General features: G+C 42.3%; 1 protein-coding gene across 2 annotated transcripts in view; it reads left to right on the top strand.

The window, feature by feature from the left end:
• The window catches only part of CPPED1 (calcineurin like phosphoesterase domain containing 1), a 108,398-nt gene extending 92,679 nt beyond the window's left edge, over positions 1-15,719 (top strand). For both annotated transcript variants that reach the window (XM_087416982.1, XM_004438059.3), the window contains one exon: positions 15,249-15,719. In XM_087416982.1, coding sequence (XP_087273108.1) covers positions 15,249-15,478 — 230 coding nt within the window. In that variant the 3' untranslated portion in view covers positions 15,479-15,719. The remainder of the gene's footprint in view (positions 1-15,248) is intronic.
• Positions 15,720-26,271: the final 10,552 nt, after the last annotated feature.

Raw genomic sequence — 26,271 nt, 5'->3', positions numbered from 1 at the left:
GGCCAAGGAGCAAAGGATGTGTGCTCAGCTGGAGTTGGACTTCGCCTGATCCAACCAGAGCTCGGAATCGTACCACAGACGTGGTCCCACCTGGAGGGAGGGGGGGCCGACGCCCCAACCCCATGTACAGTAATCCGTTTTAGGAATGTTGAAGAACTAAAAATAATAGATGTAACGAGGCTCGTTCACAGTGCCTGGCGCACAGGAGATCTTCAACGAATGATAGCTATTACTATTATGGCCATTATTCCCTTTTTTCCTTTTTTGTCCTGTAACAGCTTTATTGTCATACCATATAATTCACTTATTTAAAGTGTACAATTCAGTGGTGTTTAGTCTATTCACAGAGGTGTGCATCTATTCCCACAGTCGTTTTTAGAACATTTTCATGACGCTATAAAGAAACTCTGTGCCCTTTAGCCATCACTCCCCCATTTCCTCCCAACCCCTTCCCTCCCTCCCTGCCCTAGAAATCTGCTTTCTGTCTCGATAGATGTGCCTGTTCTGGGTATTTCATATAAATGGAATCCTATGACCCATGGTCTGGGAGCTGACCCTTTGCCCTCGTGTCATTCGGTCGTTAGCCATGTCCCCACCAAGGGGAGGGAACCTCCTGAGTGAGGTGGCTCTGGTTCAGTCATTCAGGACTCAGGAGAAGGGCAGCCGTGAGCCCTTAGCAGCCAACCCTCCCAGCCGCTGAAGGATGCACGCAGCAGCCTGTAAAGGAGCCTGCCAGGGACACAGGCAACGTCCACCAGAGTAAATGGTGTGAAAGGGCTTTGTTAAGAGTAGGATGACAGGGATTATCCAGCCTGATAAAGAATAGGGAGGGTAGCCTTACTCAGAATTTCTGGATAAACAGAAACATATTGTATGTTGTCCTGGGCAGTCTCCCTTTTAATCTTTGCAAGCTCTCCCTTGTAAGATCACCAAGGAATAAAATCTCAGCAACCAAACTCTCATGCCCTTGGTGGGAATTTAAATCGGTTCATTTTCTGAAGGATAAATTTGACAAAGTCTAAGCTATGGGAATATGAAAGACTAAATTTTTCCCCAAGATCAGGAACAAGGAAAGGGCTGCTTCTACCACTCCTATTTAACAGCACATCGCAGGTTCCAGCCATTACAGAAGCAAGAAAAAGCATCAAGATCAGAAAAGAAGTAAAACTGTCCAAATTTGCAGATGATATGATTGTTTACTTAGCAAAATCCCAGAAATCTACAAAACAATTACTAGAACTAACAAATGAATTTAGCAAGCTTTCAGGATATCACATTCATAGACAAAAGTCACTTGTATTCTTATATACTAGCAGCAAACAATTGTCAAGTGAAATTATAAAAATAATTCAATTTGCAATAGCACAAAAAATCAAACTGCCTAGGAATAACCAAGGACGTAAGGCCTCTGCCCTAAGAACTACAAAACATTGCTGAGAGTAATTAGAGAAGACCCAAGTGAGTGGGAAGATAGACTGTGTTCGTGGATTGGAAGACTATTGTTAATATGGCATTTCCCCCAAATTGATCTATAGCTCAACATAACACCAATCAAAATTCCTGCAGTTTTATTTTGGGTAGAAATCTGCAAGCTGATGCTAAAATTTCTGTGGAAATGCAAGTTACCTATAATAGCAAAACAATTTTGAAAAAGAACAAAGTTGAAAGACTTACCCTGTCTGATTTCAAGACTAACTATGTACCTACAGTGATCAAAACTGTTTGGCATTTGGTATTAAAAGGTAAACAAATACGTCAGTGGAACAGAAAAGTGAGTTTAGAAATAGACCAGAACATATAGTCAATTAGTTTTTATCAAAAGTGCTGAGGCAGTTCTGGAAACAACCCCAGTGTCCATCGACGGTTGAATGGGTAAACAAATTATGGGATATCCGTACAATGGAATAATACCAGCAATAAAAAGGATGAACTGTTGATACATATAGCAACATGGATGAATCTTTCAAAACCATGCCGAGTGAAAGAAGCCAGACCAAAAAAAGTGTGCATACTGTATGATTCCATTTATATAAAATCCAAATTAATGTATAGAGACAGAAAGCAAGTCAGTGGTTGCCTGAGACAGGGATGGAGGGAGGGAGTGATTCCAACAGAGCATATGCAGAAGCTGTTGGGACTGATAGATGTGTTCATGATCCTGATCTTGGTGATGGTTTCCAGGTTTGTACATATGTTAAAATCGATCCAATATGTGCGGTTTATGGTTCTTCAGTTGTACTTTAAGCTGTACCAACAGAGGGGAGGTATGCTCTGACCCAGCAGTACAACAGTCCAGCAGCATAATTTCCTTGTAACATATGAAAGCTGTTGACCCTGGAGCTAGCCTTTTTGTCTATTTGTGTATGGGGTGTAGTTATCATTTTTGCTCTGCAAGAGTGCCTTGTATTTGTCATATGGTATTAATAATTCAGTGCTTCTATAAAGGAAATACTCAGTGCTTTAGTTAATTAATATAATAATGGCTTTCATTCATTAGGTACCTCCTCCAGCCACAATATAGCTGTTTCTCACAACAGCAGCTTTGCAAGGTAACTATTATTAACCCCATTTTACAGATGATGAAGCTAAGGCCATTCAGTTAAAAAGTGCCAGTGCTGGGATTGGATTTCCACATCGGCCCGCTCCAAAGCTGCCGTTCAGTATAGTAGCCACCAGCCACATGTGGCTGGTCCAAACCCAAGTGAGCTCAAAGTATAGAATACACACTGGATTTCCAAGACTTCGTGTGAAAATAAGAATGTAAAATGAGTAATATTTATATATTGATTACATGTTGAAATGATAATATTTTAGATATTGGGTTAAAGAAAATACATAAATTAATTTCACCTGTTACTTTTTACTTTTTTAATGTACCTACTAGAAAATTTAAAATTACATGAAGATCACAGTATTTTTCTCTTGAGCAGCCTCCTCAGAGCTCTTTCCACTTCACATTGTCTTTATAAACGACAATTAGGAAGTTAATTCAACAACATATATTTATGTTTATTGAGTGTAAACTGTATGCTGGTTTTATAGTTTCTCTTATTGGTACATGTATTTACTCTATAAGCGTATTAGCTGTTAATTTTAAGAAAAAATTGTCGGCAATTTTTCTAATGTTTCAGCTGTGAATTACTTTTTTAGATGGAAGGATGTGGACACTCTTCATTTAAGGTAGATAGAGAAGTCTCTTTCTGACCATCAGGACAGATGCTCTTTTTATACAATAACTGAGTAATTGTTTCTGGAATAACTTTGTGTTCATTAAAGCAGTGTTCTCTGTTGGGCAAATACACTTCTCTGCCCTGGTTGGAATGGCATCCGTGGTTTTATAAACTGAGCTACGGATTACTCTTGCCTTTGTTCTTGTTTTCTTTATTTGTGAGAAGCACGGAAACTACCAATTTTTGAAGAATTGAGAACTCATGGCTGAACTTTGATCACCCCAATGTATTTTTTTAGGTGGTATGCTTTTCCCCTTAATACTGGGGATGGCCCTCCTCCCAGTTTTGTAAATAAAGTTTTATTGAGTCACCGCCACGCCCACGTGTTCACATACCTGAACTGTGGCTGCCTCCATGCTACAGAGGAGCAGAGCTGAGTAGTTGTGACAGAGACCGCATGGTCTAAAATATTTACTCTCTGGCCCTTTACGGAAAATGTTTGCAGACCCCAGGTCAATTAAGTTACAAATGATCCTCAAAAGAAGTTCCATGAAAATGTCTTTAAGATCCCACTCAAGTTAATGGGAATGTGGGGACGGGAGGGTTTGAATCCGTGAAAGGCTGGACCTGGAAGTGGTGGGATGCTTTAATGCTCACGAGAAGGAAGACACAAACCCGAGCCTGGCAGTCAAGTCTATTTCCAATTCAGCCCGCTGGCCTTGCCTCCCCTGCCCTCCAGCTGAGCCAGAGTCTGACCTGGAATCCTGGTACTGCCATCCACTCTCCCGGAAAATACACATAAGAATTTCTCCCGTGTTGGGTGTCGTGAGGACTCCGAATGCTAGAGGAGAAATTCGGGTGCTTGTCAGTGGCCAGTTGGCAGGAGCCGACGTCGTCGTCACCTAGCTCCCCGCTTCCTAGAAACACCTGACTCCTATTCTTTGCGCGCGTGCCGCATCCCTGATGGGCCTTCATTGTACCGCCGCTCGGCAGGTGTCTCAGTTAAGAGCGCTGACTCGGGGGCCAGGCTCCTGCCTTCAGGTCCCAGCCCTGCCAGGTACAGGCTGAGTCAGGCAAACCACTAAATGTCTTGAGTTTTCTCACCTGCAAATGTGGGATAATAACCCTGCCCTCTTCAGAGGGAAATTGTGGGGATTAAGTGACTTAAAAACATGTCAAGTGCTCAGAACAATTTCTGGCAGATAGTGAGCACTCCATGAATATTACTTATTATTATAACCACCATAATCATGATGCTACTTCAAGTCCCAGGGCAGACACAGGCAGAGAACTGGAAGAAGTTGAGGGTGGTTTAGGTCAAAGCCACCCCCTCCAGGAAGCCTTCTTACTGGGCCTGCAGTGCCGTGATCTTGGCACTGTGTACCCCTAAGGTGGTGGACAGAGCATCTGCTTGAGTCAGCCTGATCCAGGTACAAATCCTAGCTGTGTGACCCCAGGCGTGTTACTTAACCTCTCTGTGCCTCATTCCGTCACCTGTAAAAGGGGAATAATATGTTCCTCATGGGGGTCCTTATGAGGCTTAACTGAAATGATACATGTGGAAAGTGCTCAGCTCAGAGTGGGTGTTCAGTAAATAAAACACTGCTAACCCATTTCTGCATTTTATTATGAAAGCTCTTTGCATTACTACCCAGCTGTAGACCTTCAGCTCTTGAGTGCTGGGAGTGGTCTCTCTGGGTGCCCACTCTGCTCCAACAACACCTGGCACCAAGAGGGACCCCGCAAACGTTTATTGCCTCCAACTGGCTGAAGCAGCAGCCCCCTGCCTCACCCAGAGACATGGAGCCAGCCTCTTCCTTTCTCCACGTTCCCTGGCAGCCTGGGCCACGGGCACTGAGGCGTTCAGAAAGATACGCGCCAGTGAAAATCTTATGAGAGTTATTATACTGGAATCTAGAATTCCCAAATTGACAACTCAGAACCCTAATTTAATAGTAAAAAACGTCTTACTGAATGAGTCAGGTGGGCCTTGACCCGTCCGGTTAGCAGCTGCGCCTCCCAGCCCTGCTTGAGAAGCATCTGCCTCTCCCCCTTTGCCTCGGGCATCCCTGCCTCTGGCCACCACAGGGATCACATCTCCAGCCTGTGTCCTGGCTGCCTGCTGAGGAGGTTCTTTCTCTGCAGGAGGGGTTATTTATCCCTGCTCTTTGTGTGTTCACACCAACCTTTCTTTTACTTTCCTTTCCTTTCTTTTCTTTATGAGCCACATTTTTTCCCCACCGCTGAGGCAGGATAAATTGAGTGTGACTAATGATTTACAACACAATTTTCATTGTTATAGCTGGCAATGTAAAGATGCATAGCATTTTCATAAATGTATACTTGGGCAGGATAAAAGTAAAAGCTGTCCAATTGAATTTGTTTACACTTTCCAGGCCTAAGTAACATGAGGCATTGCGGAAGCCAGTTTTTACTGTCAAAATTGTACTGGGGGGTGCATCCTGATTTCCCTATTGATTTGAGGCCAGTTTCCGGTATTAGAATATTAAATTCGGTATTAGAATATTAAATTATATGGAGATTGCATCCCAATCTTCTGATTGATTTGAAATGAATTTGAATCAAGACAGCTTAAAAATAGCTTTTATAGCGTCTTTATGACTTGATACCGTGGAAAAATAAATATGGAGCTAATGCCACAAAGTCGTCCTGTTGATGCAGGAGTTGTCTGTGCTGGGAATTCTTCCGGCGGTAGTTCAAGAAGATGCTTGTCATCTCCTTACAGCAGTTCATAATTCAAAACAATCTATACGTAATACTCAATTAAGGAACCGTAGAGGCATGTCGGCCACAGATGACTGATGAACAGCCCGAATGGAAATTCTGCACAACTGTTGAAAACACCGCTAAAATCAATCCCCCATCAGGGAAACCATGATTTATTAATACATTCCTTACCTCCATTGAGTTGTGAATCAATGCTTCCCCATCAAGAGCTAATAGAAAGCCGAGATGGGTAAAAGTTCTTACAAGTCCTCGCGGAATGGTAGCATGAAAGGGGCAGGAGTATAACTCGGACGAGAGCCTGCACGTTGCGGAGCCAGCCCGTGGTGTGTGTCCCACTCCAGCGATGACCTGCTGGCCCTGCCCGGGCGGAGCCTCGAGGAGGGCAGGGGGGTGGTGCACCTCTTGTGTTCTGGGTGCTTGCTAGCCGCATCCATGCTCCCCCTCAAACCTCTCTGCCACGCATTTGACAGGTGTTACCATTATTCATCTTACAGATGAGGAAATGGAGGCTCACAGAGGGCAGTAACCTGCCCGCAGTCCCAAAGAACAGAACCCGAGGCTGCAAGCCGGTGGAGAGCTTGGGCTCTGACATCAGAGGACCCGGGTTCTGATCCCGGCTGCCCTGGTTTCCAGCTGTGTAACTTAGCTTTCGTTTCTTAACTTCTCCGGGCCTCAGTTTTCTCATCCGTGAAATGGAGAGGATTGAGTCCCCAGGACGTAAGTCCGTTGGGATGATTCAGGGAGATGATGGCCGGGAAGTCCCCGGTGTCCTTCTGCTGTCCTTCCCCGCCCGTCCTCGTTCCCCTCTCCTCAGTATTTGTGCTTCTTGAGACAGGGCGAGGAGGACATAACCAGGGTTCAGAACTCCTGGACTTCTCGGGGGTGGGAAGTAGACACAGGAACTCCCACTGCTGAATCCCCGGCTGCTTGCGGTTCTAGTTACAACCCGAGAAGAGGCTCCCTCGCTTCCCACTCTGAGTCTTGTCCCTTGTGGTTCGGTTTTCACTGGGCCAGCCAGGAACATCCCAGAGCCTTGAACTCGGCACCAGAACCTGGCAGAATGGAGAGTTATCCATGTCCTCCTACTTTTGAGACAGATTGTAACCTCCTGTCTGACCGTCCCTTTGTAAACTTATACATGGTCTGTGCATGGTTTGTCATTCAGGACTCCAAAATGTCAAGTTCCTAATTGTAATGGGGGCGGGGGTTGACTCTTTTCCCAGAGGGGAGAAGGTTCTGAACACAACAGCTCTGCTCAGTGATGGTCTCTTTCATCTTTAGTCCTCTTTAGGCACCTTTGCTGTTGTACAAATCCTCGTTCAGACACGTTTTCTGTGACTTGGGACATTAACAATAAATGGTGATCCCTAAGGGGCCTGGAATGGGATGGATGGGGCACGCGTATTGCAGAGAAGCCCAGCTGTCCATGGTCCACTGAGACCTGCTCTCAATATTTCGCCGGTCACTGGAACAGTCCCCGTTAATGCTTCTGTCTCTGCAAATGCCAAAAAATGTGGCATGAAATTTAAACATAAATTAGTTTTACAGCTAATTACGGCTAATGTGAGCTACTTTCAAAACTGCAAAACATTTCCAGAATAGTACAGTTTTCAACTATGAATTAGGCGTAAAGAGCCAAATTTCATAAACAAAATTTAGTATACAACAAAATAATAATAATGCTAAGTGCTTTCCGACCGGCCATTAGGAGCTCCCCAAGGCGGCTCTAATAGCACACGCTCCTGTTGGGCTCTGACGGCACAGGCCACACGGCTTGGAAAGCCCAGGAAGGCAGCCGAGGAAGCAGTCATTTCCACGGCCCTCCAGTCAGAGCGATCAGGAGTTCTTCATCTCCATTTGCGGCGAGGACCCATCAGGCGCCCAGCCCCACGGTTCCAGCTGCAGCTTTTGAACCGCACGGCTCTGGCCCTGGTGTGGCGGCACCTCCAGCCGTTCTGTCATCCTTTGCCCTGTCCACCTGTCACGCCACCTCTACGCTGTTCGGGTCACCTTGATGTTTTGTTTGTGATCACCAGATGGATTCATGATCACTGAGAACATTACAGTGCGGTAATTAAAAAGTAGAACGTGATGCCCCTCACGAATCCTACCCCCCCACGCTCACGGTGAAACCACCAGTGTGGCTGTTTAGTGAATGTTTCCCTGCAATTCAGTTTGGGGGGTACAGACACACGCACACACACCTTCTTCTACATATGTTACCTTTATTTTACAAAAACAGGATCACACAACACTTTTTTTTTATTGATGTTTTAATAGTTTTTAACATTGTGAAATTTTGGGTTGTACATTTTTGTTTGTCCATCACCATGTATATGTCTCCCTTCACCCCTTGTGCCCACCCCCTACCCCCATTGCCCCTGGTAACCACAATACAGTCTTCTCTGTCCATGTGTTGGTTTATATTCCACATATGAGTGAGATCATACAGTGTTTGTCTTTCTCTTTCTGGCTTATTTCACTTAACATAATACCCGCCAGGCCCATCGATATTGTTGCAAATGGGACGATTTTGTCTTTTTTTATGGCTGAGTAGTATTCTGTTGTATATATATACCACATTTTCTTGATCCAATTGTCAGTCGAGGGACACTTAGGCTGCTTCCACTTCTTGGCTATAGTGAATAATGCTGCAATGAACATAGGGGTGCATAAGCCTCTTTGGATTGTTGATCTCAGGTTCGTTGGATAGATTCCCAGTAGAGGGATGGCTGGGTCATAGGGCATCTCTACTTTTAATTTTTTGAGGAATCTCCATACCATTTTCCATAGAGGCTGCACTAGTTTGCATTCCCACCAGCTGTGTATGAGGCTTCCTGTTTCTCCACATCCTCTCCAACATTTGTTGTTTTTTGTCTTGGCGACTATAGCCGTTCTAACGGGTGTAAGGTGATACCTTAGTGTGGTTTTGATTTACATTTCCCTGATGATTAGTGATGTTGAACATCTTTTCATGTGCCTGTTGGCCATCTGTATATCTTCTTTGGAGAAGTGTCTGTTCATTTCCTCTGCCCATTTTTTGATTGGGTTGTTTGTTTTTTTGTTGTTCAGTTGTGTGAGTTCTTTATATATCATGGAGATCAACCCCTTGTCAGATATATGTTTTGCAAATATTTTCTCCCAGCTGGTGGGTTGTCTGTTCTTCTTGATTCTGGTTTCGTTTGTCTTGTAGAAGCTCTTTAATCTGATAAAGTCCCACTTGTTTATTTTTTCTTTAGTTTCCCTACACAACACTTTTTTTTTTACATCTTGCTGTTCCTGCTTAATAATATATTTGGTGGCTTTCAATGCCGGTACATGTAAATCGACCTCTTTTTTTGAATCCACGTACTATAATTTATCCAGTCTCCCATAAGTGAGCATTACAAACAGTGCCTCAGTGAACACTGCACTGTATATTAATGCCCACAGGCACAACACACCTACATCTGTGGACTCTTCTCTGGGTATTTCTGAAGGATAAAATTCTATGAAAATGGTAGAGTTGGGTCAAGGGGGATGCACAATAAAGTGTGAGACGATAGCACCAAATTACTCTGTGAAAGGAGTTGTATCTGTTTCCATTTTAATAACAGTAACTGGAAATAGCTGTTTCTCCCCACCCTGGGCTGTTTTAAGTAGGGAAACCTGGGTCACCTTCCTTCCCATCCCTAGCTGTGGACCTCAGCTGGCAGGCAGCCACACCTGCCCACAGGTGGGCCTCAGTTCCTGCCTCGTGCACATGGCATAGTCCGGAGAGCTCTGTTGAAGGTCTCCCAGAATCCTGCTAACCAGAAGCAGCTGCTGTAAACATTGTGAACATATTTCCTTCATACCTTTTTGAATCATTGTTAAATGCAGAACAGTTCCATCACCACGAGTATCCCTCCTGCTGCATCCACACCTGACCCCTCCATCTCTGTCCCTAACTCTTAGCAACCATATCTATAATTTTGTCATTTCAAGAATGTTACGTAAATGGAATCATACAGTATGGAGACTTTTGAGTTTGGCTTTTTTTAATCAACATAATTTCCTTGATATCCATTCAAGTTGTTGCATGTATCAATAATTCATTCCTTTTTTATTGCTGAGTAGTATTCCATGGTATGGATGTACCACAGTTGAACCACTCACCTATTGAAGGACATTGTTTCCAATTGCTGGCTGTTATAAGTAAAGCAGCTATGAACATTTGTGTACAGATTGTTGAGTGAACATAAGTTTTCATTTCTCTGGGATAAATGTCCAGGAGTTCTCTTGCTATGTCATATGGTAAGTCCATGTTTAGTTTTATAAGAAACTGCCAGGCTATTTTCCAGAGTGGCTGTACCACTTTACATTCCCACCAGCACTGTGAGAGTGATCCAGTGTCTCTGCTCCAGAGCCAGCATTTGGTGTTAATAACATTTAAAAAATTTTTTGTTTGATTGTTTTTTGCAGTTATTGTGATTTTTTTCCCCCTCTTTGCTGATTGAAAGCTATATATTCCATTTCTGTTCTTTTGGAAATTATCCATATGTTTTTTTAAAATAAACTTTTAAATTTTAGAACAATTTTAGATTGACATAAAAATTACAAAGATAATACAGAGAATTCCCATATACCCTGTACCCAGTTTCCCCCATTATTAATAGGTTACACTAGTGCAGTACATTTATTACAATTAATGAACCAACATTGATACATTTTTATTAACTAACATCCATGATAAGATTCCCTTACTTTTTACCTAATGTCCTGTTTCTGCTCTACGATCCCAAGTAGCATACCATATTACATTTAGTCATCATACTCCTTAGTCTGCTCTTGGTTGTGACAGTTTCTCAGACTTTCCTTGTTTTGGATGACCTTGACAGCTTTGAGAAGTACTGGTCAGGTATTTTATAGAATGTCTCTCTATTGGGATTTGTTTGACGCTTTTCTCATGCTGGGGCTATGGATTTGGGGGAGGAGGACCACACAGGTAAAGCGCCACTTTCATCGGTCATATGAAGCGTGTGTATTATCAACATGATGTGTCATCACTGTTGCTATCTGTCCAGTTTCTCCACTGTAAGGTTACTCTTGGAAGGAAGTCACCGTGCACAGCCCATACCTAACGGGTAAGCACTTATGCTTCACCTCCTTGGGGATGGAATATCTACGTAAATTGTTATTCTTCTCTATGGGAGATTTGTCTCTTTCTCCCACATTTATTTATTTATTCAGTCATTTATTTATATGAGTATGGACTCATGGATTTTTAAAATATATTTTGGATTATAATTCAGTACTAATTTATTTTGTTGCTCAAATTGTTAAACTTTGGCCACTGGGAGCTCTTTCAGTTGATTCCTGTGTCCCTTTGACTTGCCCCCGTCATTGTGAGTTTTTGGTTACTTTCTTACTTTCTGGCCCTACAAAATGCTCCAGGCTCCTCTTGTGTATTTCCTGCCCCAGCCCTAAAGTCAGCCATTTCTCCAAGGATCCATTGTTCCTTTTATCAGAGAGTGGTGTTAGAAACCAAGATCTGGACACTACGTGTGCCCATTGCTAGTGTGTGTCCTTGCTTCTAGGCACTCTGAGCTGACAGAGCAAGGGAATGTGTGTGTGTACACTAACCTGTGTATATACACATCTATAAATATTTCTGTATGTAGCCATCTGCTTCGATACTAAAGCTAAACGTGAGTTCACACGGATGTCTCCAACTCTAATCCATCACTGTAGATCATTCTAGTTGCTTCCCCTTGCCTTGCTTTGTTAATTGAGCTATATAATTCACATACCATAAAATTCACCCTTTTAAAGTATAAAATTCAGTAGTTTTTAGTATATTTACAAGGTTGTGCAACCATCACCACTAATTCCAGGCCATTTTTACCACTCCACAAAGAAACCTTGTACCCATTAGCAGTCACCCCCCATTCTCCTTTCCCCCCTTTCCCCAGCCCCTGACAAACAAAAAATCTTCTTTCTTTCTCTATGGATTTGCCTATTCCGGGCATTTCATATATAAATGGAGTCATACAGTATGTGGCCTTTTGTATCTGACTTCTTTCACTGAGCATCATGTTTTCGAGGTCAATCCATGTTGTAGCACATATCAGTACTCCGTTCCTCTTTGTGGCTGAATAATATTCCATTTTATGGATGTAGCACATTTTGTTTATCCATTCCTCAGTTAATGGACATTTAGGTTGTTTCCACTTTTTAGGCTATTATGAATAGTGCTGATATGAACATTCATTACAGGTTTTTTGCATGGATGTATGTTTTCATTTCTCTTGAGTATATACCTAGGAGTGGAATTGCTGGGTCATGTGGTAACTATGTTTAACATTTTGATGAACTGCTAAAGTGTTTTCCAGATCAACTGCACCATTTTACATTTCCACCAGCACTATATGAGGGTTCCAATTGCTCCAAATCCCTGTAAACACTTGTTATTTTCCATCTCTTTGATTATAGCCATCCTAGTAGATATGAAGTGGTATCTCATTGTGGTTTTGATTTGCATGTACCTAATGACTGATGATGCTGAGCATCTTTTCATGTGCTTATTGGACATTTCTATGTCTTCTTTTGAAAAATGTTTGTTCAAATCCTTTGTCCGTTTGGTAATTTGGTTATTTGTCTCTTTATTGTTGAGTTGTAAGAGTTCTTTATATTTTCTGGGTATTGATTTGCAAATATTTTCTCCTATTCCAATAGGTTATCTTTGCATTTTCTTGATAATGTTCTTTGAAGCACAAAAGTTTTAAATTTTGATGAAGTTCAATTTATCTATTTTTAATTTGGTTGCTTGTGGCCAAACATTTTTAAGAATCACGATAATTATACATTTTTTTCTAGCGAAGTATAAAGTTACTCATTATTTTCATCTTCCTTCCAAACATGACAATAACTTTTATATGCTTTAATTATCCATTGAACTGTCCATTTTGACATTTTTGTTTGAGTTTTAGTTTCACTTTAAGATTAAAAAATAGACTTTTTCAAAGAAAATCAGTAGTTAATTAAATTCACCAAAATATTTTATCAGTGTTTGCTCATCATTGTTTTTTAATATTTCATCCCTTCCTTGCTGAAAGATATCTCTTAATAATTCTTGTAGTAAAGGTTTGGAAGTGGTAAACTCTTAGTCTTTCTATGCCCAAACATGTATCTATTTTGCCCTTGAACTTGACAGGTGGTTTAGCCAGGTGTAAAATTTGAGGTTCATGTAGTTACTTGCCCTCAGCATTGGAAGGTGTCACTGCTTGATTCTCTTATTGCTAAGATGCCTGCTATCTGTCTAATTGTCATTCCTTTGTAATATTTTTACCGTGATATCTTTTTAAAGGTTTTTCTGTTCAGTGCTCCACATGTCAGTATGAATTGATTTTTATTTGTCCTACTTAGTACTTTTTATCTGAAGACCTCATATATTCCTCCTTTCTGGAAAATCCCCAGCTATTATTTCTTCAAGTAATTGTTTCTTCTGTCCCAGCTCCTCTTAAGCACCATCGATACCTCTTAATCCACCCTTTGGGCTCCTTGAACTATTTGTTATATTGTTTGTGTCTGGGCCTCTAACACAGAGGTTCATTTCCTCAATTTTACCTTTTAATTCTCTAATTTCCTCTCTCATTAGTGTCCAGTCTAGAATTTACCCCATTTATTGAGAGTTGTTTTGTTTTAAATTTTAATGGTTGTCTTTTATGTCTGCCATTTCTAAATTTTCTTTACCAACTATTCTCATTCAATTCATGCTTGTTTTGTTTCATAATATGTTGTTCTTTTTTATGGGGATTAGTCCTTGTTAAAGGACTTTTTGATATCCTAAACATATTTAAAATATTTCTCAGACAGTTGTATTTCATTGATTTCAGCTGGAGTGAATTCATGTTCCTGATTGAAGAGTTTGTAGACTGTGTTACGTAGCGTGAGATTTCTTCATGGGTGGTGGAACTTTTTATTTCAGGTTCAGTTTGAGTAAGAGGGTATTTTTTGTTGTTGTTTTTCCCTCACTTGCACTCTTGACTCACTGCTCCCTGTCTAGTGGTTTTGGTTATTTCCACCCCTGCCCCTACCCAGGACCAGGCCTAAGTACTTTAGGACCCTTGTCCCACAGTCATACTGAGAAAACGTGTTTCAATTCCTAGACTTGAGCCTGTGTCTGTCCTTCCTTTCTAGACCCATAGGTTGCTATAAGCCCTGGCCCAGTGGTGTGCTGGAGAGAGCTCCTGCCGGCTCACAAAAACCAATTATTAAATTTAAGGAATTTTGTGAGCTCATTATTAATCAACAGCCATTATTAAAAATTAAATTCTACAAATTCACCATTAAATAGATTATATTAAAAAGCGAAGGTAATAAATACTCAAAACTTACTATTTTCTAATTATCTTGCTACATGTTGCTATTATCCATGCTCTTAGTGTTGTTTACGGTTTTTGTATCTGTGTGGTGGAAACACCATATAATGATGTGCTACCTACTGGGCATCTCTTCCCACTTTTGGTTCAATGACATCACCTTGGTAATTTGAAATCGGGCATAATGAGAGTGTTTACACCATGGAAATTAGTAAACATTACAAATCAGGTCTTTTTTTTTTCCCTGAAGTAGTTGTTAACCACACCAGCACACCACTGTCGCAGCCCCAGGCAGCAGGCAATGGCGGTTTTCTTCAGGCTCCTTCCATAAACAGAGGTACTCATTGCAGGCCCCAGGCTTTCTTTCCTCATCTCAGAAAGTGCTTTCAGTCTCAATTATCTGATAAGAGCTCAGCTCCCAGTAACATTGTAACCCCACTCATTACTTTGCCTTCCTGCTTTGTTTCTGGTCCACAGAACTATTTATTTTGGTTTGGAGGCTACCTTTGTCCCTTGGTTTTCTTTTTTATATCTTATCCATCATGGCTTTAAGTTTGGAGCAGAGGAGATACATTAAATGTTGAACATGGTGTGCTATCTTGATTAGAACTCCATAAACATTATTTTTTGTAGAAATATAAGATCCATCATATGGCTGTTTCCAGAGGCCTCAAATATTCCCTTCAGCCTTCTTCATCTCTCCCAAAGTCATTCACTTACCCTCCTCCTCTCTTCTTGTTCCCTAGCTTGTTCCCTTCTTGTTTCCTGTACTAGTTATGACAAACGTGTTAGTGATATATTGTATAGATGAGTTATCCTTGAAAGGATTCTGGATGTCACATATGCTGCCTTTTTATTTATTATGTACTGAATAATATTATGCATTTAATGTAATAACATACTATTATTCATAGAAGAAAACATTGGAGCCCCAATTTACCTAAATGGAAATCCTTGGCCCCCTAATGTTCTTTTCCCTTCCCTGCAGGTATCAAAGCTGTGTTCTCGGGCCACTACCACAGGAATGCTGGGGGCATCTACCAGAACCTCGACATGGTGGTGTCGTCTGCCATCGGATGCCAGCTGGGCAAAGACACCCACGGGCTCCGAGTCGTGGTGGTCACCGCCGAGAAGATTGTTCATCGGTACTACAGTTTAGATGAGCTGAGTGAGAAAGGGATAGAAGATGACCTGATGGATTTGATGAAGGAAAAATGATTGCCATTTATGATCTATTCACTTCCACTATTTTTTTATTTTGCCAGAAACAGCAGCTGCACACAACCACTTATTGAATATAAAAGTATAGCAGGCAGATTTGTGAATTTATGTTCTTTTGCATAAATCAGAGAGCTGAGTCCTATCCTAAATTATATTCAAAATAGAACTGCCCGTCCTCCCCTCCAGGGGAGGAGAGGAGCCTGGGAATAAAAGAATAAATGATATTGGAATATCTCTGCATGGGTGTTTGAATGAATTCTCCTAATGATGTGTTTCTCAGTTCTGCTTTTGAATTGGATTGTTTTCTGGTGGCAAATGGCAAGTATCTACCTATGGGCCCCACTCCCAACTTGATATCATGTGTGATCTTTGATGATCCTTGAGCAAACTTCATCTGTTTGCATTAAACTGTGGTCCCAACTCCCAAAATACTAGGCAAAGCAGAGGTCATCTCCTTTCCTTCCTAACGAAACAAATCATCGTCTCGCATCACCAGAGCCTGTAGACTTACTTGAACAAGGAGCTGAATAGCCAGCATTTGCTGTTAAATTCTGCGACTTTGTTATTGCTGGTAATGCAGTTGATACAAGGCAAAGCTTGAGTTTGCTTTCTTGGTGACTAGAAAAGTCACCTCCGCATATATTTTGGCCATATATAAAAATTTCATCCGAGAGACGAGAACCCAGGCCCTAAAGTGCTGCCTCTGCAGCCACTCAGCAGCACATTTTGAGTTTATTCACATTCAATGCTGCAGTAACTCTGCAGGTTGGTGTTCCCGTGTGACCTGAATGACCCTCCATTTATGAGACTCTTCACTGTGTCTGCTTTGACAGGAGAAGTGGGAATTGATGCAGAGTTCTCAAAAGAAACACAGCAGAAATTCCAGTGGGGCAAAAACAGTGCTTTCAGCCACGTCGTCTAAATTGGCGCCGACTTGGACTAAATGTACCGGTGCAATGTCCCTTCACAAAAGAGCATGGATGGTCTAAAATCAGCATTGTTCCCATGTAATCTACCTTGCTGTGTCTCCTTCACAGCTCCTGGCCACTGCGTGATTTCATCCACGCAGTCTTCTTCAGCAGTTGTCCTGGTGGACGAGGAACCTAGGTGCCCCAGTCCCACCAGGAAAATTTCATAGCATTATGCAGTAGCATCCAGTCATCCTAAAACAACTTTAAAAACTGACTGGATACAAATGATCTGCAAAGTCCATTAAATTAAAAGACTTTTCTGTTAAAAAAGTTTTAGTCAATGTAGCAAAACCATAAGAAAATAGATAATTAATTGGATATGTAAATTCCTAAGGAACAAAAGACAAGAAGTTAATTATACTACAGATTGGTGACACCATAGCTCGTTGTTATGTGGCACAAGAAAATTAAAAATTTTCAAAATTAGAATGCTCTTGTTTTAGTGTTATGCTGCATTCTTGCTTTGTATTCATTTTTTTTCACAACAGGTGTAGATATAAGAGATCAAAAAGAGAAATTCAGTAAGAGGCATACTTAGGAAGCAAGCATTTGAGGCCTGGGATGTGACGTGCGACACCAGGATTGTAAATGCAGATGTGAGCCTCCTGGGGGCAGATGGGAAGAGTTTAATCACAGTGGACTGATGGAGCCCTCTGTCGTGTGACGTGAGCAACAGACTGTTTGGGGAGGATACGGAGATGATTAAAAGTAATGAGAATGAAACGTACTAAGTCTCCTTGCCCAAAAACCTAATAAATAAAAGAATTGATTCAAAACACAGCAAGAGTATGCTAAGAATAGGGAATCAATCATCAATAGGGAAGTTATCACCATTTTTTAAGAAACCAAACAGCAGTATTCCCCAGTGGTGAGAGGTTCAGAAAGAAGTTAGGAAATGATTTTGTAGATGAGCATGTATCATTCTGATAATAGATAATTACCAGTGCATTCACTTATGATTCCTTTTTCCTTAAAAAAAGATATTAAAAAACAAGTGCCTATACTGTAAAAAACAATAAAACACTTGATGATCATAAGTGCTATGGTTTTGTTTTTTGTTTTGTGAGGAAGATCAGCCCTGAGCTAACATCCATGCCAATCCTCCTCTTTTTTTTTCTGAGGAAGACCGGCCCTAAGCTAACATCTATTGCCAATCCTCCTCCTTTTTTTCCCCTTTTTCTCCTCAAAGCCCCAGTAGACAGTCGCATGTCATAGCTGCACATCCCTCCAGTTGCTGTATGTGGGACTCCGCCTCAACATGGCCGGACAAGTCGTACGTTGGTGCGAGCCGGAGATCTGGACCCGGGCCGCCGGTAGTGGAGTGCACGCTGATAACCGCTAAGCCACGGGGCCGGCCCTTATGGTTTTAAGTGTTTATTATGTGCTATGTACTGTTTTAAGTGCTTTGGCTCAGAGCAGTGGGGCCACTTGGCCAAGGTCACACAGCTCATCAGTGGAGAAGGAAAGATTGAGAGGCAAACAGTCCTGCTGTGGAGCCCATGCTCCTTAACACTAGCTTCTCTCTCCTGGAAAGTGTTTGTCACTGGTAAGAAGTTTGTACCCGCTCAGGCCATGGCAACATCAGCATCTTGGACCATCTCTCCTGGGTGAGAGAAGCCAGTGTTAGCTGGAGGCCCTGGGACTTCATCCCGGGGTTTGCAAAGCCTAGGCAAGGCCCAGAAGCCTCTGACTGCACCAGGTTCAGGGTGGCACAGCCTGTCCAAGGAGCGGATTGTTCCAGACAAAGATGCTGGAGGAGATTGGGAAAATGACCTGAACCATAATGGGCCACAGGACACAGCTCTGCCCACAACCGTAAATGCCCCATCAGATGATGCCTCACTCCTTGTTTTAGTTCCCACCCCAGTGAGTAGGAAATCCACAGCTCTCTCAAGGCAAAGAGTGCCACCTAATGCTCCCCTCCAATTAATCATTTTAACTGGGAAAAATAAGGAGTGGCTAAAGGAGGAAAGTTATGTAAAGTGACCTCAAATTGGATTGTCAAGACTCCAGAGTGAGTTTGTGGACAGGGGGTGGGGAGATGATCGTCTAACTGCATTCACTGTTTACAATAAATCAGTTTATCTCTGGTCTTCCGTCACCTTTCTCCTGAGGTTGGAAAACATGGGGAAAAAATCAAGTAAACTTTATGGAACCAGCAAACAGAACATTTCATATCTTGTGATCATCAGTCCCAGATCAAGAGTTACAAGGCAAGCAGTAGTTTTAAGCCGGAATAGTAATACTGGGACGATTTACCTTATGTACCTGTGAAAGACACAGTTATATATAACTGTAGGAACTGTATACACATAATACTGTTTAATATCATAGTCTGTATTCTAATGCGAAATCTTTTGAGAAAATGTAGCGAAACATCATTTGCATTCACTTGAACTCTTAATACTTATTCCCCAAGTGGTAGTGCCTAAAACAGCTTTATGCAGTCATGAAATTAAGTAGCAATATTCTACTGAGCTGGGGGGAAGAAAAGAAGGTTTAGGAATAAATTGTCAAGGCAAGTTCTATTAAAAGCTTTCTGTAATAGACACTGGAGATTTCTTGTTCAGATAATCTTAGCAGTTTTGGTTGCACGTGCAAGAGATAGTACTTGACAGGTAATATTGATTTTTTTATAACTTCATAAAATACTGTCTTATGCCATTGGAGAGCTCTTAGGAGTGTGTGTATGTGTACATATATATATATATATATACACACACACACACACATATATGTATATATATATATATAAAATAGAGGATTCTTGGAATAATAATTTCTAGCATCTTTCTAGAAAAGATTTCACTGACTAAATTCTCTTTTTCCTCCAATGGACTTTTGTTTCCCTTATTTTTTTTAACAGTAGTGACTATACAAACACACAAGTATATTCAAATTGGATGTTTCCTTTAGGTTTTATCTATGTAAATAAAGTTGATTGTGAATAGTTACAAGATACTTTTCATTAATCTATTCTGATACTTGTCTTTAAAAAAGTAATTTTCTTCATTCAAGTGACTGCACCTCACCGAGAATGAAGCCCACACTCCTTACTGTGTCTGTCCAGCACTGCTCTCTTGGCCCCATTCCTCCCTCTCAGCCTCGTCTGCACCACCTTGCCCTTGCTGACCGTTCCACTGCCCTTTGCACTTGCTGTTTCCTCTGATGAGAACTGGCTTCTTCTCATCATTCTGATCTCAGCTCAAAAGGCACCCCTCAGAGTGCCCTTCCCTCACCACCCTGTCTGTGGTCATGCTGCTCATCCCAAAGCTTCGCCTCCCCACTGTTGGTGATTTTCCTCATGGCACATCACTAAGAAATTTCCCTGTTTCCTACTCTTTATGTGTATCCCCCGCCAGAACACAAACTCCAGAACAGCAGGGACCTTGTCTGTCTCGTTGGCCACCCTCTTCCCAATTTCTAGAACCATGCCTGGGGCATAGGGTAGCTGCTCAGTGAATACTTGGCAATGAATGTGGAATAAATAAAGGAAAGATATGCAGCAATACTAATTATCAATATTAATACACAGGAGGAAGGATGGCAAGGAGGCCATATTCCTAAGCCTTGTGGTAGTTCTTTTGGGATCCTCCTTAAAGTTAGGTATTGTCAACTGGTCAATAAATAACTAAAAGCATTGCTGTTATTCTTGGTTCTCCACTCACAGTGAAGAAACGGGGGGGTAATAACAGAAGTGTCCTTGACTCTTAGTAATTCTAAGCCCAGCTCACTGGACAAATCCTGTACCAGTAACCAAAGCAGGTGAGCCCAGAGAAGAGACTGATTCTAGACTAAAGGTTATATGGGAATATGTAAAAGAGATGGCTAGAAATACAAATATGGGACTCAGAAGAAGTGAAAATGCATCTTGGAAGTGCTGTCCGGAGAGGTTATGTGAATTAAGGAGATTCCTGAGAAAATTTAGCAGCACTAGAAGAGACCTAAGGACAGAACCGTAAAATAGACCTTTAGGGAGCATCTTTGTTTCAGTGAAAGGAGAGAAAGATGGAAGCCACAAAAGCAGTAAAGGGGAATCTTTTTGAAAAGTTCAGACTGGTGCACACTGAACAAACAGGAAAAGGCATTGGCTGCACTTGGAGTTTAGAGGTTTAAGTCCCCACAGACCAATCCTGCAGATATCTACAAACTCTAAAAAGCTACCTGGTGATTTGGAGAGTAAACAAAGCACATCAGGGATGGGTGAAGTTTTTCTTGAAAAATCCACCATCTGATTACCAGAGAAACCAGAGTTGATGAAGCCCAGGTTGATGCCGGCCCTGATACCAGGTCCCTTACATTAAACCCAGCATATATGGGGTTAAAACCGAAAGCACTCATCCCCTCTCCCTGCTTCTCCAAGTTACATTCATATGTAAATATCTGTTTTTCAAACCTTCCTATCCCTGAAAGTCACAAGGCAAATATAAAAAGTTACAAATTGTTAGAGCCCAGGTGGCCTCATGCTAACATTTTGGCTAGTTACAGGTCCCTTGAAGTTTTGTTACAGGGAAACTGATATCCAGAAAATACCAAGGAGATGGGGCTTCTCAGACCCCAAGTCCTTGTCTTCCTGGCACCAGAATCCACCATCCACCACGGAGACAACCAAGGACACTCACCTGCAATTCCCTTGTCTTGCCCTCCACCTTGCAAGGCCAAAGGCAGGCTGGCGGGAAGCACAGACCAGCAAGGCCACAGGCTCCCCCTCCCTACAAGCAGCCACATTCCTCACAACCTTTAAAATCCCTTGCCTCTCATCTTTCGGGGAGATGGGACAAATTTGAGAGCTCTTGTCTCCCGGCTGACATCACCCAAAAATAAAAACTCTTTCCTTGCCATAAGCCTGGTGTTTCAGTTTTATTTGGCCCCTCTTGTGTGGCAGGTAAAGAACCTGGGTATGTATTCGGTAAGAAGGTCACTGGGGAGTGAGGAATCCCAGAGAGGAGAGAGCTGGGGATGGAAATCCCCTAATTTTGTATGTGAACTTCACACAAATCTCTGGCTTACCCCTAAGTATGTACGAGCAGAAAAGACAGGGCAGCAAAAGCTTAAAGAATTGAACTGAGATTTGAACGACTGCCCAGAGAAAGCCCAGAGCAAGCAACAGAGAACTCACAATTTGAGTCAAATCAAGTTAATTGTGTGCTCAAGCAAAAACTTCAACATTTCTTCAGAGGAATCTAACAGAATCCCAATTCTCCACAACATAACGTGGAGAATGCCCAGGATACAACCCAAAATCACTTGTTTTCCAAAAAAAAAGTATAAGAAAATGGGAGTCACTTTTGGAGGAAAAGACAGTCAACCCCAAGATGCCCCAGATGTTGGAATTATTACACTAGGGCAGTATAGCAGCTATTATAACAATGCTCAATGAAGTAAAAAATATGATTAACATGAATGAAAAAAAGGACATCTCATTTGAGAAATAGGACATATAAAAATAACCAAGTGGAAATTTCAGAACTGAAAAAGTACAATATTTGAAATTTTAAAATTCCCTGGATGGGCTTAAAATCAGAACAGGGATGAGTGAACCTGGAGGTAGATGAATAGAAATTACCCAGTTTAAAGACAAAGAGAAAAGAGGTTGGGAAAAAAAGCCTCAGGGTCCTGTGAGGCAATGTCAGAAGGTCTAATGTACATGTAATATGAGTCCCAAAAAAGAAAGAAAGAATAGAGCAGAAAAATATCTGAAGATATTAAAGCCAACAGCTTCCCATATTTGGTAAAAGGCGAAAGTTTACAAATTCCAGATGCTGAGAAAACACAGAAAAGATGAACCGTAAAACAAAATATTGCCAGATTGGATGTTTTAAAGATTCTACTCTTCAAAAGACATAACTAAGAAAATGGAAGGCAAGCCACTGTTGGAAGGATATATTTGCAACACATTTACCAGATAGAAGGCTTGTATCCAGAATATATAAAAAACTCTTACAACTCAATAAAAAAAAATAATCAAAAAAGTGGGCAAAATATTTGAACAGACTTAGAGGAAAATATAAGCACATGAAAAATGCTCAAAATCACAGCCCTCATGGAAATGCAAATTAAAACTACGGTGAGATACTATCTGCCACTCACTAGAGGAGCTAAAATGGAAAAGACTGACAACACCAAGTGCTGGTGAGAATTCCACATGACTCGCATTGTGATATTGTGATTTACAGTAAGAAAATATGTTTGGTCTTCATCCCTGTCCCTAGCAGAGTTCCTAAAACCATTGGAATTTCCTAAGTGATAATTGAGATGTGCCTTTTGTTATTCGTAACAGGACCCTTTCTGTTCCACCGGAGTTTATGTTAATGAGGTGACTTTGGAAAGCTCCTAAGAATGGGCTGGTTGCCAAGGGAACCAATCATGTGATTAGAGGGCTAGAAATTTCAGCCTCACCCCCCCCCACCGCCACCCCTGAGGAGGGCAGAGGAGCTGGAGATTGAATCAATCACCAGTGGCCAATGATTTCATCAATTGTGCCTACGTAATAAAGCCCCCATAAAAACCCAAAAGGACGGGGTTCAGAGAGCTTCCAGGTTAGTGACCACGTGGAGGGGCGGGGAGAGTGGGGCGCCTGGAGAGGGCATGGAAGCTCTGCGCCCCTTCCCACATACCTTGCACACATCTCGTCCATCTGGCCATTCCTGAGTTATATAATAAACTGGTAATCTAGTAAGTAAAACGTTCCCCTGAGTTCTGTGAGCCGCTCTAGCAAATTAATGGAACCAGACAAGGGGGTTGTGGGAACCTCCACTTTATAGCTGATCGGTCAGAACCAGGTGACAACCTGGACTTGCTTCTGAAGGGGGTGGGACAGTCTTGTGGGACTGAGCCCTTAACATGTGGGATCTGACACTATCTCCAGGTAGATAGTTTCAGAATTGAGTTAAATTGTAGGACACCCAGCTGGTGTTGCAGAATTGCTTGGTTGGGGGCGGGGGGCACCTCACACATTTAGTGACCAGAAGTGAAGTGCTCACTATTGTGTAAGTAGAAAGTAAAGGAAAACAAGAGTTTCTCCTACTGCACACTAACGTACATATGTTCTTAGCGAGAATATTAAATGGTACAACCATGTTAGAAGAGAGTTTGGCAATTTTTTAAAAAATTAAATTCCATCATATGACCCAGCAGTTCCACTCCTGGGGATTTGCCCAAGAAAAATGTAAACATATTTCCACACAAAAACGTGAACATAGCAGCCTATTTGTAATAATAACCCCAAGCTAGAAACAACTCAAATGTCCATCAGTAACTGAATGAATAAGCAAAATGTGGTACATTCATACAATAGGATGCTACTCAGCCCAAAAAGGAAGGAGGTATTGATACGTGCAATGACATGGATGAATCTCACAATCATCACGCTGAGAGAAATAGTCACACTCCTTTCCATACATTTAAGTCAGTTCCATTTACAAAAAAGTCTAGAAAATGCAAACTAATCTATAGTGACAGGAAGCAGATCACTGGTTGCCTGGTAACAGGAGTGGAGGAAGGGATGGCCAGAAAAGGGGGCACAAGGAGACTTTGGGGGTGTTGAAAGTGTTCTGTATCCTTCTGTGTAGTTGTTTCACAGGTGTAGAATCTGCCAAAATGCATTGAATTGATGTTTAATGTGCAGCTTAGCAGTTTATTTTATAGAAATCAGATCTCAATAAAGTTGTTTAAACATTAAAAAGAAGAGGAATTTATCCAGCTTGGGAGAGGGCAGTGTTTTCAAAAAGGAGCCTCAGTCACAGCCAGGGAGGCATCTTGTCGCATGATGCGCTGTTTCCAGAGCTCCTGTGCCGCTGAAGGCAGACTCAGGGTTGAACCCAGGCTCTGGGTTTATACCGTGAGCGTGGGTTCTCTAGCAAGATTCCCAGCCTCCCTAAACCTCAGTTCTCTCATCAGCAAAAGCGCACACGCTCCATCCATTGGAATGCCTCTAGCTGATGGTACAATATCAGGTCAGAAGAGCCTTTACAAGTAGGAGGATATTTTTCTCACACACATCAGTCCCAAGTCCTGAAGCTGGTGGTTCTGGGATGTTCCAGCAGCTCAACATGTCGGGTCTCTGTGTCGATGGCTCCATGATTCCTACTGACAAGATGACTGCCCAGGCCAAGCATCACATCCTCATAGAACCGTGTTCAAAGACAGGAAGAAAGGGCTGGTCGGGTGGGTCTTTACCTCCAGAGTCGCTTTTCTGTCTGAGAGGAAATTATCTCCCAGAGGCTCCCAATAGATCCTCCTCAGGTCCCACTGGCCAGAACCAGAAATGCCAACGATACAACCCAAGAGCCGTCACAAGTCTCAAAAAAAGGCAGGGAGGATGAGGGTTCAGGGCCTTCAATGATTGTGAAAGAGTGCCTCAGAAGTTGCTGAAGAAATGAGTAGTGAGAAAGAAAAAGGAATCAGCAAAGACCAGTTTTTCCAGGGAACGTGGGAGGGGAGTAGACTGAGAGTCAGTGGAGAAAAGTGTGCGTTGAGCATGTAAAGAGGGAGGAAGCAATCAAGAGAAGGAGGGTAAAGAGGGACGTGGAAAAGGACAATAACTGATAGAACCAGGCCATGGGAAGGGGAAGGGAATGGGTTTGGAAGCAGAGCCTTGGCCACGAGACAAGAACGAAGATGATGGACAGGGTGGTGATGCTAACAGAGTGGACAGACCATGGGTTGATTGCTTGATTGGCAGGCATATTCCATTTCCTGCGAATGAGTTTCTCAGAGGTACTCTGCTTCATTGTGGAGCAGGTGAGACTTCCTGGAATTATGACAGTTCACCCTCGTCTTGTCAGGCAAAGCCACCATCTGCACAGAACTGGTAACCATCTGGCTTTCACTGATGCTCTGCCTCCGGTGGGCCACATGGCTGTTTTAGACATTGAACGAGAGCAGATTCAGGGTGTGGCTTACTACTGTGCCGTACAGAAGTCTCCCCTTGGGCTTTGAAGCTGTCCTTGGAAGCTTTCATGGAGAAAATAGACAATTTCATCTCTTACAATATCTTTGAAAGACTCTCTGGATTTGCTTTTTTTGAAACTATCAAACTGGAACATCGCATCCCTAAACCACATGTTTTAGCTGTCAGTTTTCCTGAAAAGCCATTTAAATGAAATTGTTCTGTACTCATCAAGTTGGCCTGCACTTTCCTGGTCTCCAGTGTTTGTCAGACACGATCATGACCTGAGGCCAGGAACAGCATCTTCTTGGCCTCTGGGTTCTCATCACCTGGTCCAGGCCCTGGCACACCTTGTACACATCTGTTGACTCCCTGCTGATACACCCCCGTCAGCAACCCTTCCACATCATGACCCTTCCCTCCATTATTCGTCCATCCCGAAGACATTTGTCAAGTAGCTACCACGCCCTGTGCCAAGCTCCTGGAAACAGAAAGTAGCCTTCAACCTCAATGAGACAATTTAAATATTGATGTTTCCTATGTCCCGGGAGGCCTTCTCTGCTCCCTTCTGTCCTTGGGACGCATCAACACCAATAGCATTAATTACCACATTTGTGATGACCATTCCCTCGTAAACCATTTTTAAGATGAGATGAACTTCTAAGCCTCCGAGTCCTATGCTCCAAATGCCAAATGGGCAGCATGGCAACGTCCCAAAGACGACTCAGGCACACCATTTCCAAAATCTAATTCATCTCCCTTCTAAAAACACTTTCTCTTCCACTGATCCCGGGTTTGACAATCAGCACATCCGCGACCCATTTGCCTTGAATCAGAAACCCAGCTTCTCCCTCTCCCTCTGCCCCATGCGCCATGTCCAATCTCACGCCTCCTAAGACCTCATGCCTCCTGGATCCTTGGCTCAGTGG

The sequence above is a fragment of the Ceratotherium simum genome, chromosome 26 (genome assembly GCF_057802395.1).
Source record: "Ceratotherium simum simum isolate JZ-2026a chromosome 26, ASM5780239v1, whole genome shotgun sequence".
Lineage (NCBI taxonomy): Eukaryota > Metazoa > Chordata > Mammalia > Perissodactyla > Rhinocerotidae > Ceratotherium > Ceratotherium simum.
This window is presented reverse-complemented; position numbering and strand designations above follow the sequence as displayed.